Source organism: Anguilla anguilla, chromosome 9 (genome assembly GCF_013347855.1).
Source record: "Anguilla anguilla isolate fAngAng1 chromosome 9, fAngAng1.pri, whole genome shotgun sequence".
NCBI classification, from domain to species: domain Eukaryota; kingdom Metazoa; phylum Chordata; class Actinopteri; order Anguilliformes; family Anguillidae; genus Anguilla; species Anguilla anguilla.
This window is the reverse complement of record NC_049209.1, coordinates 28,749,405-28,766,586: the sequence shown is the minus strand read 5'-3', so window position 1 is coordinate 28,766,586 and position 17,182 is coordinate 28,749,405. Positions and strand designations below refer to the sequence as shown.

The 17,182-nt window shown below is 38.6% G+C and overlaps 2 protein-coding genes across 8 annotated transcripts; one reads left to right on the top strand and one right to left on the bottom strand.

Moving 5' to 3' along the window:
- Positions 1-62: 62 nt before the first annotated feature.
- Positions 63-6,672, top strand: LOC118235716 (protein FAM43B-like). 3 transcript variants are annotated; one of them, XM_035433383.1, is made up of 3 exons: positions 63-491; positions 2,032-2,661; positions 3,457-6,672. In XM_035433383.1, exons 2-3 carry the CDS (start codon positions 2,088-2,090, stop codon positions 3,531-3,533), a joined length of 651 nt encoding a protein of 216 aa, XP_035289274.1. In that variant the 5' UTR covers positions 63-491; positions 2,032-2,087; the 3' UTR covers positions 3,534-6,672. The 3 variants fall into 3 exon arrangements, with proteins under 3 accessions (XP_035289274.1, XP_035289275.1, XP_035289276.1); XM_035433384.1 differs by having other exon boundaries at positions 72-154; XM_035433385.1 differs by lacking the exon at positions 63-491 and adding an exon at positions 531-767.
- An 89-nt stretch (positions 6,673-6,761) lies between these two features.
- Positions 6,762-17,182, bottom strand: LOC118235717 (transmembrane protein 272-like). Of its 5 annotated transcripts, XM_035433389.1 has the most exons (6): positions 16,034-16,208; positions 15,695-15,737; positions 9,231-9,314; positions 9,013-9,063; positions 8,728-8,934; positions 6,762-8,231 (listed from the first exon to the last, which is right to left on the bottom strand). In XM_035433389.1, exons 3-6 carry the CDS (start codon positions 9,292-9,294, stop codon positions 8,017-8,019), a joined length of 537 nt encoding a protein of 178 aa, XP_035289280.1. In that variant the 5' UTR covers positions 9,295-9,314; positions 15,695-15,737; positions 16,034-16,208; the 3' UTR covers positions 6,762-8,016. The 5 variants fall into 5 exon arrangements, with proteins under 5 accessions (XP_035289280.1, XP_035289278.1, XP_035289282.1 ...); XM_035433387.1 differs by lacking the exons at positions 15,695-15,737; positions 16,034-16,208 and adding an exon at positions 17,034-17,182; XM_035433391.1 differs by lacking the exons at positions 15,695-15,737; positions 16,034-16,208 and adding an exon at positions 16,506-16,570.

Here is a 17,182-nt window from a genome sequence, read left to right as displayed (position 1 = left end):
AATGCTCACATGCTCAGCTTTCTCAGCGTACACGCCTCCGTGCACAACGTCCATGCGACAGACAGTCAGGGTTCACTGTTGACAAGGATATCCTGCAAATGAAACCACACAGGAGACTCCAGAGAGCAGGCTACAGTACAACCCGTTGTGTTTTGTAAGTCGATTTTCCTGAAAGCGTCAGGTAAATTACGAAATTGGAATTTGTCTAACTACATTGCGGTAAGGCTTGCAATCAATCTATCGTTTAATTGTATTATATAGACAGTATTTAGAATATTTGTTTATAAACATTTGTCCTTAGTTTACGCGCAGTCGCGCTCTTCGTTCACGAAATTTGGCTACTCAAAAGGAGATTGAGGATACTCCAGAAAGTCACTCACTAGATGTTGATGTATACAAGAGTAGCTCGACCTGTTCAACAGCTTTGAAAAGGTGAGTACGGTGCTACTGAAGAAACTGCAGCGGACCTTCAACCACAGGTAGCCTACACGGTAAGAACAGATACAAAGTTTTAAGTTATCAGAAGAATTGTTCGATCGTGCGCGACAGCGGGGATTGACCTGACTGAGGCGCAGCGGGGTTCGTTATTTTAGTGGGAGAGTCTTGATCAAATTGTGGCTCTTCTATTTCAACCGTTGTAAACTGGACTGATTTTCCAAGTGGTTAATATGGCGATGGATTGACGAGACTCTTTCTGGTAACTTGCCATCATAGCCTACATGATTTAATAAACAATCAATTAATGCAAGAATGTACGGTTGCAGCAGGTAGGAGTACTACTGTCTTAATTAATATCAATCATTCACTTATAAAGTTATTAACGTGGAATTGTGTGGTTTTATCTCAAGGGTCTACATGGTGGTTTTTGACTTACGCGTTTATTTTTTTTACTGCATTTGTTTTTTCTTTTCCAATTTTGGAATATCGGTTTTGTCCATTTTATTGAAATGTGCCTCATTGAAATTGAATGCTTGTACTTTGAAATTTGGAATATCATTTCACTGTACTCATTGTTTTATTTGTCGTTGCTTCTTTGTTGCTTCTAGTATCATATTATATACTATAATTATTCTGAGCCTGTGTGGCGTGTCTCAGAATGGGGGCAGTCCCGCCTGTTTCTAATCTTACCAAGACAGCAACAAACTTCCCTGATACGGTGTAGTCTCAACCCGGGAAGAGTGTTTATCGTAGTTCAGTTACGTCGTCGTAAACACGCTTGATCCCCGTTTGCTATTCTGCACTGTGTTGTGTTAAGACAAGAACCTCGTTACAACATACACATTAGCCCACATCCGTTTAAATCTACGCTACACATTGGAGTTTCACAAAAGATTTTCACTGAGAGCATGCCATAAAAGCAATCTCCAATAAGTTTGAACAACAAACTTTCTTCTGTGCCACTTTGGCATTCAGCAAGTGGAAATAAACGTGAAACCATTTTTAAAAGAACATAAAGGGACATCTAGTGCTTTACACTTAAAATACCTTGTAAGTTTAACGGTAAGCAGATAATAGTGGGACTCATCCAATTCAATTGGCCTGTTTGTGTACTGTATTTCAAATGTCAATTTACTAGTGTATACAGCAATCGAAGATATAATTTTACTGGATGTTATTTAAATTATGTTTTGAAAATTAATTGAAATATGCTTGATTTTCACTTTTTAACATTCATTTTATACATTAAATGAACTTGTCTCCATCTGGTGGATCAATAAAGCTACTTCTTTCTCTTGGACTGAAACAAACCTACCCACTAGACACATGTGCATGCGCACTGAACTGTGCGCCATATTTCTGTCATGTCAAGACTGTAGTCTAATAGACATAAGTCTATAAAAAACTAATGTGATGTAAATTCAAAATGTGATTCTGAAATTGGCATAATCCCACTGGATTGAGGTTCTGTGAACCTGATTGCCAACGTGTACATTTGTATTTGGTAATGTGTTGCGTCACGTCATAATGTTGCACTGTATATAGCTTCATACAGGCCCTCGGGTTAATCAAGGTTTCATCTTTTTATTCCAGATCTGACCCGCGAATGAAAATCGTCTGGGAGCGCCTGTCCGCGCATCGTCACAGCCATGTCACTGGGCACATTTCACCTGATGCAGACTCTAAAGAAGTCCCCGGCCGCATTACGGCGTCGGTTTCAGCGCGATCGTACTGAGAGCTTGTCGCACGGTGACCCTCTCTTCAAAGTGTACTACTTGGGGACTGAGAAAATATACTCTCTGGATATGGAGCAGGCCCGAGAAGCTATAGGTCGACTGCTGGGCGGAGTCCCAGCACCGGGGCTGGGGAAGCTGGCTAAGGACCATGCCCTGGTGGTGCGTCCGCGATACGTGGAGGTGAAGGAGATAGCCACGGGCCGCCAGTTAACGAAGACCTACCTGAAGGACATTGCCTACTGCGCGGCCGATGCCGACCACCCAAACGTTTTCCTCTACATCTGCAGGCAGCAGGGCCAGCAACTGCAATGCCGAGTGTTCTGGTGCAGCCGTGCCGAACGGGCCAAAAAATTGACCGCCTGCTTGGCTCATTCATTCCAGAGGGCACTGAGCGACTGGCAGGACACAGCAGCCAATCACGCGCAGGCAGAAGGGTCCGAGGAGGAGGGTTCCGGAAGCACCATGTTTTCCGTTCACCTTGCGAAAGGTAGGGAAAATAAATCTGATCTAATCAAAGGTACATCAATGCTTAGATTATAATAATTTAAATGATATTACTCTATAATAAATATATGTACTGAATGAGATTTGCCTGCTTCTAACACATTTAATGAACAAATTAAATTCTAACAATAAACATGAATCAAAAATAAACTAGAACACGGTTAGCTTTATATCAACAGCCTCTATTAGGTTATATTTAATATTAAATGTACCTTTTAACGTATAAAACAAATTAATTTTATTTATCATATTGTTAGTTTTTGGAAGGCTCCTTCCTGTCAGGGCCCTTGCAGTTGTCCTAACGTCCCTAGCATACAATCCCCTGTCTACAAAGCTTCAATGCTGTATCATCTCATTAAGCATACATTTGGGGAGTTATTCGTTTTGGTTCTGCACTAAACAGTGGTAAAAATAAAAAATAAAATAAAAATTAATAATAATCATAAACTTCAACCAACCTCAAACCCTTTTGCTGTTTGGAACACTACATTCTCAGTTTCCCTCTTGCGCCAACTATGGCCTTAAATATATAGTAAGTTTATGTATGTGCTACTTGTAAGTTATGTATTAACAGCCACTATTGGAAGTGACCTTAATGAGTTGGCACCAGCTCTCTGTTGCCTTAACCTTTTTCATGCACTTATGTAGCAGGTCTGGAATAAGCCTAAATGTAAATTTCATGGTGTCTTCTGAATCTGTTAATAATATATATTTAAATTTGAGTGTGAGGGAACAGGGAACTGTCCTGTTTAAAAACCACCTCCCCCCTTTTTTTTAGGTGGGTCTCTAGAGGACGAGGGGCCAGGCACCTGGCAGTCCTCTGAGAGCGATCATGAGGATAGTGAGCAGCAATAAGGGCCCTAGGACCGAAGACCAGGCTGGCTCTGATTGGCTGTAGCTTATCCAACCGGCCCAACAAGATCCCCTGGGACTCCTGTGCTGTGGGAAATGTCGGGAAGGACTATAGTGAGACCGGGCAGGCTGATGCCTGCTTCCCACATTTTTTATTAAAGCACTGTGAGAGCAGTCTGTGGGATCCTGTGGGATTTCTTTTTTTATTTTTGTGTTGGGTGAAGAGGTTGAAGGTGAAGTGCAGAAAGATACCCCAGACAGAGTCAGACCAAGGTTCAGAGTACATACAGATTCAGACGAAGCCTCAAACTTAAGGACTGTGTACATCTCCTTATATGGTATCGATGCCACTGTTACAAATGGAGAGTAAGGCTGTGCTCCTGCTGATGACTTGCAACACACATCAGGGTAAAATATTCCAGTTGTAGTCAGGAAGTTCTACCTGTGCTGAGGCTGTCATCATCATGGACGGACACTACAGAGATTACCTGAAAACTGCATTCAAACATAAAGGCAAGGCCAGGGGTGGGCATTTATGGCCCTGAAGGGCCTCTGTGTTTATAGGTTTTTGTTTCCACAAATTACCCTAGCCAAATTAACTAAATGGCTGCATACACCAAAACCTGTTCACTCGGGTTATACCACAGTTACACTTTTCATATTGAGACTTACGTATTCATGAGGAAATTTAGATAAATTTTCTAGTTAAATCATTGCCATGAAATCCCAAAACAGATACAGGCTACCTTGCCCATCCCAGGGTTAGACTCAATATGACATTGCCCATTGCAGCTTAAAATTAATAATAATAGTTTTTAAAAAAAGCAAACATAATTTTGACAGGATCCTAAAAGCGACTGGTTACCAGCCTTTGTAAGTTTGTATTTATTCCACAACCAAATGACATTTGACTATAAATTGAATTTTAGTAGGTTTAGCAGATGAAAAAGTCTGGCTACATTATTTCCCATTAACTCTGTTGTGAAACTGACCACGGATTTATTTGATTATGTTCTCGTATTAAGCTATATGTCATGTTGAGAATCTGAAACACATAATGCAATTAAAATGATTATATTATGATCACTATAGTTGTGTTCAGTAGAGCGTGGAGGACAGATAGTATGGTAAGGACACAATGAGATTACACACAATTCAGATCTCGCATCCATTTAATTTCTGTTCTAACCCACTGTATGACTGAGAAGGTCTCCCACACAAATTCCATTTTTTTCCAGTGTCAGTTTCTCGAAGATTCTGGCCAGTTACAGAATCACGACCACAGGCAGTGATGAAACCTGAATTACTACTGTATGCCAGTCTCTTCCTTTAAATGTGACAGGCAAATGTATGCAAAGACCGGCTGAATTAGATCAAACTGGAATCTTTGTTTCCTGTTCTTTGATAGAATTTTGTATCTCTAGTTGCAGTGTAATTCTAGAATACCAAGCAGTTTTTGTGTCCAATCCTGTTGTCAGATTTTTACTGTCAGTCATAATTCTATTATCCATTCAATACCTGTTTACAAGGAATCAGGCTGAAAACACTGCCAGGAGCCTTCACATTTCAACAGGGTTTACACTCTCCAGTGTTTGTACAGTACTGCAATATATTTCAATGTAAATTGATCAGCAGAAATCTAGAGTATTAATGTCTTTGAGAAATCATAAAAGGTGTTTCTCTTCACCTGTGTAAATTAACAAGACAAATTATTGGATAGTGTGATTTTTAGGTTTTTTTTAATGAACTGCTGTAGCTTAAAATGAGTAGTGTAATTTTTATTATTTGGGGGTCCTCATAGATTCAAGGGCATTTAGAGTGGTACATTGGTAACTGCCTTTACACAACAATTTTTCCCCTCATATATGGAGATCCAATATATTATGATTCTAGATTTGTCTTTTTGTGACAATGGAAGCCTGTTCTGATAACATTTTCAGCGTTGAATGTAAATATCAAGACATAACACTGACTGATTGTGAAATAAGGAACTGTTACTTGAAATGTACAATATAGTGTAATTTGCAATTATGCATTGAATAACAAAATGACATTACAAAATATGCAAATTGTAGTTTCTTTAGTCTCACTGGAATTGGAATGTGAATATAACCAACAGAATATATGAAGCAAAAGGGACAATATATTGATATGTATTGAAAATTTGTTTTGAGTGCTTCAAACTATTTTAATCTGTTATTCAGTTTATTACAGTAACTTTAAAAAAAAATGTATGGCAATATATTTTTGTTGAACAAGAGCGTAGCAGCAGAAAACTTATCAGACTGTTAGGGCTGAAATACTATAAAAATTATTTTATTAGTGCTGTTTATTAGTTCATGGTTTTGAACCATAAAGCTCATCTGCTGATGCTCATCATCTACCAGTCAGTTAAGTAAGCTAGTTCTGGTAGATGTGGGGCATTTTATTTCTTATGCCATTTTTTGAGACTTGGTCTCATCCATGTATAATAGCTGGAACAATACTTGTACGGTCTGTAAGTCTTCCATTGTATTCCGTTCAGTTGCACGTCATGCACTCAATGTGGGTAAAGCTTGTTTGTCCCGAGATGTTTTACACATTATCAATCTGGCGTCTCAAGTCATCTAGTCAATGAGGCTTCATTAATAATAGGAGCTACCATGTTATCAGTGACTGACTGATTTGGATCAATCACTGTGTTCTCTGGTGAAAAACAGTCATAACTCATTAAAGCAAATCAGATATTGCCAGCTTCCTGCAGTTCCACTCATTACAGGGCCCATGAAACTTCACTTTGCCAGCACTAGTGGATGTTATTTAATGCAGACAGATTCAGAACAACTTGTTTGTCTTTGTTATTAACCACTCCTGCTTCCAAATGCATTAGAGCAGCATATTGTTACAGGATTTCAAAATCTTTGTCTGTTACCCTGCACCTTATATGTGTGTTTTCTATTATATGTTAATACCAATACATCAATGATTAAAAAAAAAAAAAGAAATTCCATCATTGATAATGGTATTCCATATTAGTGGCTCAAATGCTTTGTACTGAGGACTGCAGCTGTCAGTATCAGATTTTAAGTTTAAGCACAATTTTAGATGTGTCCACACACTGAATTATATGTTTTATGGATTAAACCTGTGGAACTAATACTAATATGATTGTGTCCATGTCCTTTTGTTTCCAGAGTTGTGTGCTTATAAATCTGACTTAATGTTTCATTGGGACTTTTAAGAGGACACCAATTTTCAGCAGAGAATTTATTTCACATTCATCGTAACAGGCAGGATTACTCTCATCAGTAGTACTAGTAACACTGGACAGAAAGCATGTAGCTTCACACTAACACTGGACTAACACTGAACCAATCCACCCTTAACTCAGAGCATGCAAACAACTGCAGCCGATTATAAATCTCATCAGCTGAGCTGCGAGGTTGTGCTAAAGGACTGTCCATGACCGTACGAAACCTGTCTTGGTTGCCTCTGCAAGAGCTGCTCATTTAATCAGAAATAATGGAGTACACACGTGTACACACATGCATGCACGCATATGTACACATGCATGAGGGCACAAACACACAAATGCTGATGTTTATTCTGTGATCATTGCAACACACAACCAAATCTTGTGAAAAAGCCAGGAGCATAAGTGTGGCATTTACATAAGCAGGGCACATGGAGTTAAATCAATGTTGTTATCTGTGGTGGCCATATTCTCATATACAAATGAACTACGAATCAACAACATTCACACAGTCACAATCATATTAAAATAAGTTCTTTTTCAGGGTCATAGATTCAATTCATTTCATCCATCCATTATACATTTCACCATAAAGAACACTCCTTTTCAAAGCTTAAGTAAACATTTCTTGCAGTAATATAATGAAACATTTGTTATTCTTGTGGTCTCTAGTGTAGTCTATTGTGGGGTGTGAGGGAGTGAGGTGTTCCACCTTGAACGATTTGGGATAAAGCAATACAATGGAGCTGGCAGCTCAAAAGTGTAGAAAAAAAGTCACAAGTGGAAAGGTGAGGAAGCAAAGTGCTCTCTGTTATGTAGACCAATGATAGGCAGACTGAGCAAAGGTGTAAATGTTGTTTCAGGGGCATCCAATCCCATTCCCGAATGTAAATTATCAAGGTTTTTTTCCCATCCACCAAGCAAAATCAACCTTCACTACCCCCGGGCACTGCTGGTTTTTGTTTCCCAATAAAATCCACAAATGGCTGAGACCCACAAAACAAGAAAAATGATTTAACTGTAAGCAACTGATTTAGCGGATACATTAAGTGCTGAGAAACAGCAAAAACCAGCAGATCCTGTGGCTCTCCAGGACCAACTCTGGCAGATAATTGAGTAAGAAAGACTCTTAATTTCTGGATTCAGAAATAATTTAGAGAGAGACGACTGTGATCATTCAGGCTCAGGACTCCAGATTTACAAGGCAAATAATGGAACCCATGAGTCATGACCCCTGACCTATGACCCCTTGCCTCAGATATCATCATTGAATCCACTCCCAAAGCCACTCCTCCCACACACAGCCATACAAATGAGGGCACAGCAGCCTCCAACCAGCAGAACTCCCACCAGGATGTAGACCAGCGTAGTCATCCAGAACGCAAACAGATACAGGGTCTTGTGGCAGTACTTGTCAAGTTCCAATGGACTATAGCTGGGGGCATATATGGAGTAGATCCATACGTTGCCTGCATTTAAGGGCAATAAGGAAGAAATGCAACATTGGAAAAGGTTTTTTTTTTTTTTTTTTGAACATGAAACTTTTTTCTGTAAATTCTAAAAGCATTTTCCGTTTGTAAAAAAAATAGCATATGATGCATACTTGATATAAACTTTAATTATAATTCAAGTATTCTTAAGTATAAAAATAGTACACTTCAGCATACTATTTTTTCACTTGGGCTTCCTCATCAGCCAACTTCCCCCCCCCCCTCCCCCATTACCCCGCATGAAAATGTAATACAGTGAAATATGATAAATTATGATAATTTAAATTAAAATGTTTTAAATAAAATTTTCTGAATGTACTCTATTGTATATTGCAACATCGGAAAGTGGAAATATTTTGTGTAGCAATGTATTGATAATACATTTTATATAAAGATACTGATAATATATTTTATTTCAATATATTCTCAGCACATTTCATTTGTGTTAGGGCTCACCCCTGCCCCCCTTCCTCACCAGCGATGAACCAGCAGAAGAGGAAGACAGTCAACAGGGAGTTCCAAGCGGTGCAGATGCTGCTGAGGGTGTTCTGCTCCCCTCCCTCGCTCTCCCTGGCACAGGGCAGGCAGGACAGCAGTGACAGGCACATGGTGAACACCCCCGAAACCAACACATAGATGGGAATGTAGGGCTGGGCAGGGCAATCCTTCAGATAAATTGTACCTGCGGTGGGGATAATGAAGTCTTAATGCGGGCCTATGGTCAGTATGAAATATTTATGAAGGGAACCGGGACACTCACCCAGAACAATTTGGACGATGGGTAAGCAAAGCATGATGAGTTTGGAAACCACTGGAAGGCGAATGAGAGGAAGGCAGTGGGTCATTTGCAACCCTTCTTTAGCATAGCAGTTTTTTTTTTCATACCTTAATATTCACACGCAGAGGGCAAATGTAAACACATGTAAAACAACATGTAAAACACAATGAAGGCAGGAGAGCATGCCGCAGAGGGAATACCTAACACAGGTGTGCTGGGCTTCGGGGTCTGCCGAATGTTCCGCAGAAGCATCCTGTCCTCCATTTTAACTTATGCAGACTGACCTGTAGGGGGCAACAGTGAGTCAAAAAGGGGCAGCAGGACACTTACCAGCTCAAGACTGCTGTATTAACCCACAGTTCCCGTATGGCACAGCTGATGTTCCTCATTCAATAGATTTGTTTTATATATACATTTACATATATATACATTTACAAATATAAGTAAAATGTAGACTACAATCCACATAAAAACTAATGATTATGTTAGTAATCAAGCTATTTATATTACTGAAACAGTGACAGACTGTGCGATGTGCATAGTTATGCATAAATGTACAGTTATGATGGTAACACTTCACTTGAACCCTTTGACTTAAGTCTAAAAAAACACTGTCATACACAACATAACAGCTGTCACAAGGCATAACAGTCAACTTTTATGTCATTTTAATCCTTTTGATACTTTTATCAGGAAATGTCATGACAGATGTTACTGTCAGGTGTTATGGTTCAAGTGACGCATTACTATTATGACATACACTAGATTTTTCTAAGAATTTTCAGAGAGGCTGATTGACCTACAGTGAGCCTGGCACGCGCACACACACACACAACCGTGCAGGCTCAATGGGGGACATTGTGCTGCAGCAGAGAACACGTTTAAAAATGCTGTTTGAGAAATACAATGCAACTGGAATGAGTGAATACTTAACGATTTACACAAAAACCTTGTTTTTAAAGTTAAATTAGGTATCTACAATGAACACGAAGGGTGCCCATGTTATCACTCCACATGGAATGATAACATGATGATTATCATAACGTCGGAGAGTGACAATTTCAGTAGTCACGTGTACAGTACATTGAATGAATGACGCATGCACTGTATGTGAGAGGTATGAGTCTATGCATGACAGTAAAATCATTTTTTTATTTGTCGTAATGCGAGATTTGTGTCCTAGTGTGGTGAAAATGAATTCAAACATATTAACAGACTGAATCATCAAATGTAAAAATATAATGGAGTTAATACTTTTCCTTTTCCAGTAAACATTTGTCACCAATTTAACCTGATAATCTAGCTAACTCCAGCTACCTAGTTGGTACATGGTAACATTAGCTAGTAGCTAGTTATTGAACACAAAATAAAATAAAAATGAATAAAAATACAACTTACAACAGCGAGTAGAAAATATAGCCGTGGTGAAGCAAATGGCCGTGTTAACAGCTACATCACAATCACAATGAGGAAGGCACTTTGACAGCATATAACACTTCCTAAATGAGCTTACTCCAGAATGAATGCCACATTGACGGCTAGGAAACCCAGTGACAGAGCTTGAACTGCTGGAGTACAGTACTATACATTGTGAACTGGAAATGACCTATTGTCTGTTCTGCAGAAAGACATTTTCTGCAGAAAGACATTTCTGCAGATAGCCTACTTCCTCATCTCAGGCTACCAGCACTGCTGATCTCATGACTGCCTAGTTGTGATCACGAGATTAAACACCACAATAAGATCTAAATGCCTCCTAAATGTGAAACTGCATCCTCTAAATCTTTTTTTCATTTAGAAGGGAACTAGAGGAAAAAATCACTAATTGATCAACTGGTACTGGCTCTGTCAATCTTTTAAATATTACAGTACCCGTCATGGGCTTGAAAACTCCAACTTTTTTGCTTGCCATCTGACATTAGCCAACTGTTACCCAGTTAATGTTAACTCTGGACATGATGGTGAGGTTAATGTAGCCAATATGATTAGTAGGGTAAAACAAGAAAATGAATTGTATGCATATACTAACTCTATATGATGATATCCTTAATTCACTTGAATTCATTGTAGCTAGGATGGACTGAGAGAGGTGCTGAGATTAAACAGTGGGCCAGCAGACAGAACCACAGCTGAGAAAGTGTTACAGCAGGGAGGGGGGGTCCACATATGACTCCAGAATATACTACGCCACACATCTCACAACCAAATTTTTCTCAAAAATACGACATGCCCAATTCCCTCCTAATTTGGAGGGACTAGCTACTTAGCCATGTTCATGCAATGACCTCTGCAGCTAATTCAGGAGTGTAAGCATCTTTGCTTCATCTCCGAAACACATGGTTTCACCAAACACTTCTTCTCACACAGTCTCCACAGCTAAAGCTTGCAGAGACCTGAGATGGAAGAAGACACTTCATGGAGAGCTTTGGCAAGCAGACCCCAGACTCCTGATCAACCAGTGGGGGTCACTAGAGAGACAGAGATGAAGCACAGACCCCATGCCGGTGATGTAATCACCAACTGTGTATCACCCTGGCAAATGAAATTCAATATAACTAAATGTAAAGTTCTACATGTGGGGAATAAAAACATAGGGCAGGATTACTTTATGGGTGGTACAAAATTAGAATGTGCACATGTAGAAAAAGACTTGGGAGTAATAGTTGATCAAAGCCTATCAGGGTCTGGTCAATGTGCTGTAGCAGTAAAAAAAAAAAAAAAGGCAACAGGATGCTGGGATACATAGCCAGGAGTATTGAGTATAAATCTAAGGCGATCATACTCACCCTATACAATACCGTTGTCAGACCACACTTAAAGTATTGTGTGCAGTTCTGGGCACCATAATACAAGAAAGATATAGACGCGCTGGAAAAGGTCCAAAGACGAGCAACCAGATTGCAATCTGTGCAATATGGGATCATTCTAGTCCTAAAATGGATGTCTTTAAAAGAGAAGCCTATATGCTTTTGGTTTTAATTATCAACTTCATGCTGATTCATATTTGTCACTTGTGCTACAGATTCAGTATTATCCAACTGGGGGTAAGGGTGTGAGAATGAAAAATGACTTTCAAGCTTTCACTCTGATGCAGGGAGAGACAGTGTATGCTGAAGACTAGCAGAGCTGAATAGGTAGACTAGAGGCTTGATCCCTTCATCGTTTCTTAGGCTTTTGCTGTTGTTGAGGCTAGACTGTTTTCTAAATGGCTTGTAAAGGCATTTCTTTCTGTCACATTTTCTATACAAGCACAGCCTGACTGTTTTCCGTACTCAAGTTTAATAATCCATTTAGTCATGTAATAAAGTTGCCTAACGCTACACTAGCATAAATGAACAATTTCTGTGAAATCTCCAGTTTTCCTAAATATTCCACTAAATTATAATATACATATATATTTAAATAAAATGTAATTATTGATTAAATATATAACATTTTAGATTTGATAAACCCTTTAACATTGGTGTAAATGGCACTATCTACTCAATGTAAATACACAAACCCAGGTGCCAATAGCCTCTGCCTCTATTTACACCCAGTAGTAAAGTTATCATGTACATGCAGGTACAAGCAAGAATTATTCACTATGTAGACCTGGTTGCAAAAAGCAAACATTACTATGTACACCCAGGTGCAAATAGCATACATCATTATATAGCTATACCTGGATGCAAACAGTCTCTACCATAACTTTTACTTTTTACTTTACTTAATTATACTTAAATACAGCCTTTGTGTTCCCTTCTATTTGTTTCAACTTGGTTTCATCTGTTTGTGTTTTGTAATCTAGACATCTGATTTGCTTATCCACTTGTCATTTAGCCTATTATTAACCCATAAGAAATGAGGCACAACTTTTGTACTTGTTGGATATGATAATGTGGATTTGTTAGTTTCGTATTCATTTCCCCAGACATGTAATTGCAAGCAAGGCTGAAGTAAACTCAAGGTGTATACCAAAGCCAGCCAACAAGCTCAGCTAAATTTATTACAACATCACTGTAAAAAAAAACACTGGTATCTTCTGTGAAGATTAATGAATTAAAAATTTGACATCCATCATTTTTCTTGCTCTGGTGTTTTGGATGCAATGTAAATGCTATGTAAAAGTTGTCTAAGTCACCCTGGATAAGAGTGTCTGCTAAATGCCTGTAATAAAATAAAAATGTTATGTTTTATTCTGGTGACATTTTCACATAGATAGAAAAATGAAGTCATGCCTGCATTGTAAGCTAAACATTTCAGTTTAAAACAATGTTAATTAGCTGGCTAGATACTGTTGCAAAATAGGTAAAAGGACTAGCTTGCTGACTAAAAAGCTGAAGAAGTGTGATCTTGGTTTTATCACTAGTCCGATCAAACTAAAGCTTGGGCCAATGCACTGAGCATAAAGTCCATTCATCCATTTTCTAAAGCACTTACTCCTGGGCAAGGATGCAGGGGGCTGGAGCCTATCCCAGCAGACACTGGCTGAAAGGCAGGAATACACCCTGAACAGGTCACCAATCCGTAATTCACAATGTTCACTCACACAATCATACCTCAAGGACTATGCAGACTCTCCAATTAACCTAGCCTTCATGTCTTTAGGGACTTTGGGAGGAAACTCGAGTACTCAGAGGAAACCCAGGCACACACAGGGAGAACATGCACACACACAGAACAGCCATTGGTCATGTTCACACTCAGTACCTTCTTGCTGTGAAGGGACAGTGCTACTCACTGCACTATCATGCTGTGACCACTTCAATATTCAATATTTAAACTTGCGTCTTTTGATTATTTTGATGCTTGTTTTATTTTGCTTTTTAATTTTTTGCATTATAATTGTGTGTTGGTATCAATAAACGTTTATTGAAGTCATTGTGTTTGCATCATTGTCAATTACAGCCTAGCTTCCCCAAAACTCTAGTAAGAAATATTTTGGGACAATTGTCTTAGATGGCTCTAAAATTATCTAATACTGCAATGGTTATGGGAAGCCAGGCCTCAATCAATAGTATTTCTCTTCCAAGTTATAGAATCTTGTTTCATTACAGCTAGGAGATTTGTTGTTGTAAATCATTGTACATCCAAGCTTTTAAATAATTGGCAGGACATAAGGGATTTAAGGATCATTTACTGCAAAACTTCGCTGTTTAAAAAAGCCTCCCATTTAACTGGAATGGAAAAATATTTATGCACAAAACAATTCAGAAATGTTTACATTAAACAAGTGGTCCTACGTGTTTTACAGATAAGCATAAATTTTCTCAATAAATGAGAAATAATACACTTATCGCCATTACACGGTCAAGTTTAAAAGACTAATTCAATGAAATGATAAGAAGAGTGAATGAATTACTGTAACGCAACACCGCAAGAGTTACGCCGTCATTTCAAAACGGTCTTTTGCAAATTTTTTGCAATGACTGGCTCCGAAACATGAAAAACAGGTTGCACTAATCATTCCTGAGGTTAAAACGTTCAACATAACGTGCAAATTAGCTGTATACCGGTTATATTGTACTTATAAGTAATCTAACTCAATCCAGTTTTGAAAATGACATGCATCAAAGTTAGGTTACCGAGGTAAAGTTGGTTTCATATTGGACATTCAACGGACATTCACATTCGGCATTTTGTGCCTTAGTTAGGGACCAAGGTAAAAGTACAATCATAATCAGGGACCTGTGTGTTTCTTGACTTTTAATAAATTGGCAATCTATTACTTGTGAAAACCAAAGGTTGTGGAAGAAGACCAGGCATTAATAAAATAAGCTGCAATTCGTTTGAGGTGTTTTTGTCAAATATTGGCAAAGTTATTGATCTAAGCATATTAAATGTATTTTTAATTGATTTCTGGAATTTTAATACATTTTTAATCAATTACTTGTGAAAACCAAAGGTTGTGGAAGAAGGTCAAAAATTAATAGAATAATCTGCAATTGGTTTGAGGAGTTTTTGTCAAATATTGGCAAAGTCATTGATCTAAGCAGAATTACATGTATTTTTAATTGATTTCTTGAATTTTAATAAATTGTGAAAAAACGTTGTGGAAGTAGGACAGATATTAAACAGTCTGAATGTTATTATAAACAACCAGCAATTTTAGTATTTATTAAATAAATAAAAAAGAATGGGAGGAGAAACACACAGGTTCCTGATTATGATGGTACTTTTACCTCAGTCCCTAACTCAGGCACAAAATGCAACGGACATTCACATTTCAAGGTCTTCCACAACCTTTGGTGTTCACAAGTAATAGATGGCCAATTTATTAAAATTCAAGAAACACACAGGTTCCTGATTATGATTGTACTTTTACCTCGGTCCCTAACTAAGGCACAAAATGCCGAATGTGAATGTCTGTTGAATGTCCAATATGAAACCAACTTTACCTCGGTAGTAAGGTTTCCAATCTTCTCCAGCACCGCCCGTATGTTCTGTAATTTTGTTTTAAGCATTGCGAAACGGTCCTCTTGAAGAAGTGCGAATGGCTTAATTTCCGCCAACTACTTAAGCTGTTGTCGTTATCTCGTCGGAAATATTACGATGTTGAACAGTCTTATAAAGCTCAATTGAGAAACAACTTTAGTAGTGGATCTGCAGGCAGCTGCAACAGATCTGCTATCAAAAATAAAACGTCTACTTGATTATATTAATTGGTGATATAAAGCCTTACTTTCAGTCTTCCACAAAAGTATTCCACTTATCTGACAGAAGTCCTGTGGGGGTTCAAGGAATCGAAGAAACACATTCGAATCAAAAACTGTTATTTTTCCGGTATGACTCACAACAATGCGTCAGCTTCAACAAGTCAATATTAGGTGTACCCAACAACGAGACAAACTTCGAGGACTATTGCCCATTATTTTTAGTAACTGCATATTTCAAAAGTACAAATCAATCTGTTTAGACCAACATCAACTCATACCCTAAACCGGTGAAAATACAAACAAAACAAAAGCAAGTCATGAAAAATAACTGAGTGACAATGTCGTAATCGCCAAAAAAGTCTTACCAGTTGTAGCTCGTCGAAGCCTAAGTGATTCCACCTCAAAAACCACAAGTAAACACTATGCAAAGAAAACGACAGCAATGCCGAACTGGAACCGAGTTCCAACTCTACAGGTTAGGAGCTCCAGCCAGCCTATCGCTTAACACAGGAGCACACAGCCCTACTTCCTCTTCCTTGATCTAACACGTTAGAGGAGAAGGGAATCTGAAATTTGCGTGTTGCTATCAGAATAGGTCAATATCCATACTTTGACAGATCATTTGCTTGTATCAAATTTTGTGTAGCCTATGCAACATTTCTTTACGAAACAAACAAATAAATAAATAAAAACTCACTGATCGTCAAGTCGAGCTGTAAAATCAAGTTCAACTACTTGGAATTTAGAAACGAATGTCCGAACGTGGCGATGCAGGCAACGAAAACAATAGCACCGAAATCGCAGACCACAGGTCTTTGAATATAGACTCACTCCTGCCTGTTGCGATAGAAGTGGTTCAACTGCCCCCTCGATAATTCGCAAATTTTAATTAAAAAAAAAAAAACCAAACAAACAAGACAAAAAAAAAGACAAAACAATATGCATTACAAAACACATGGATTACGAAACACCTAGGATGTGATGGTTCTGGAATGCTCGGGGTTTCTCTCCTGCTCTGAAATCTTAACAGTTGACATTTTTCACACGCTTTTTGCGAGTCACGCGCACGCAAATGTTTCGGTTTGGTGGGGGCAAATTTACAATAGGCTATTATACAAGCAGTTTACAGCAAGCAGCCCGCATCTGAAATTTCGCCTGCTGCCTTTTATCCACCGTATCACACCTACGAATATATAACCATAAAACTTCAAAGAATTAACACACCACTGTACGGTGCTAAAACAGACTAAACATCTGGCAGGTCGACCATCTCTATAATCCCTAGGGCGCCAAAGGGCTCGAGGAGCTGACCGAAAACTGAATTATAATTGGCAGCGGAATGCGTCGTTAGTTGTTGTGACTTACTGTAAATAGTTTTTGTTTTTGTACTTTCCTTTCGTACCCTGTGAGATACTTTCTGTTTCACTCCTCCCCCATTATCGTGACTGCCTTCAACTCCCGGTTAGTCTACATGCCTGCCAGCTGACAAATCCCAGCATACAGTGCAGTGATCG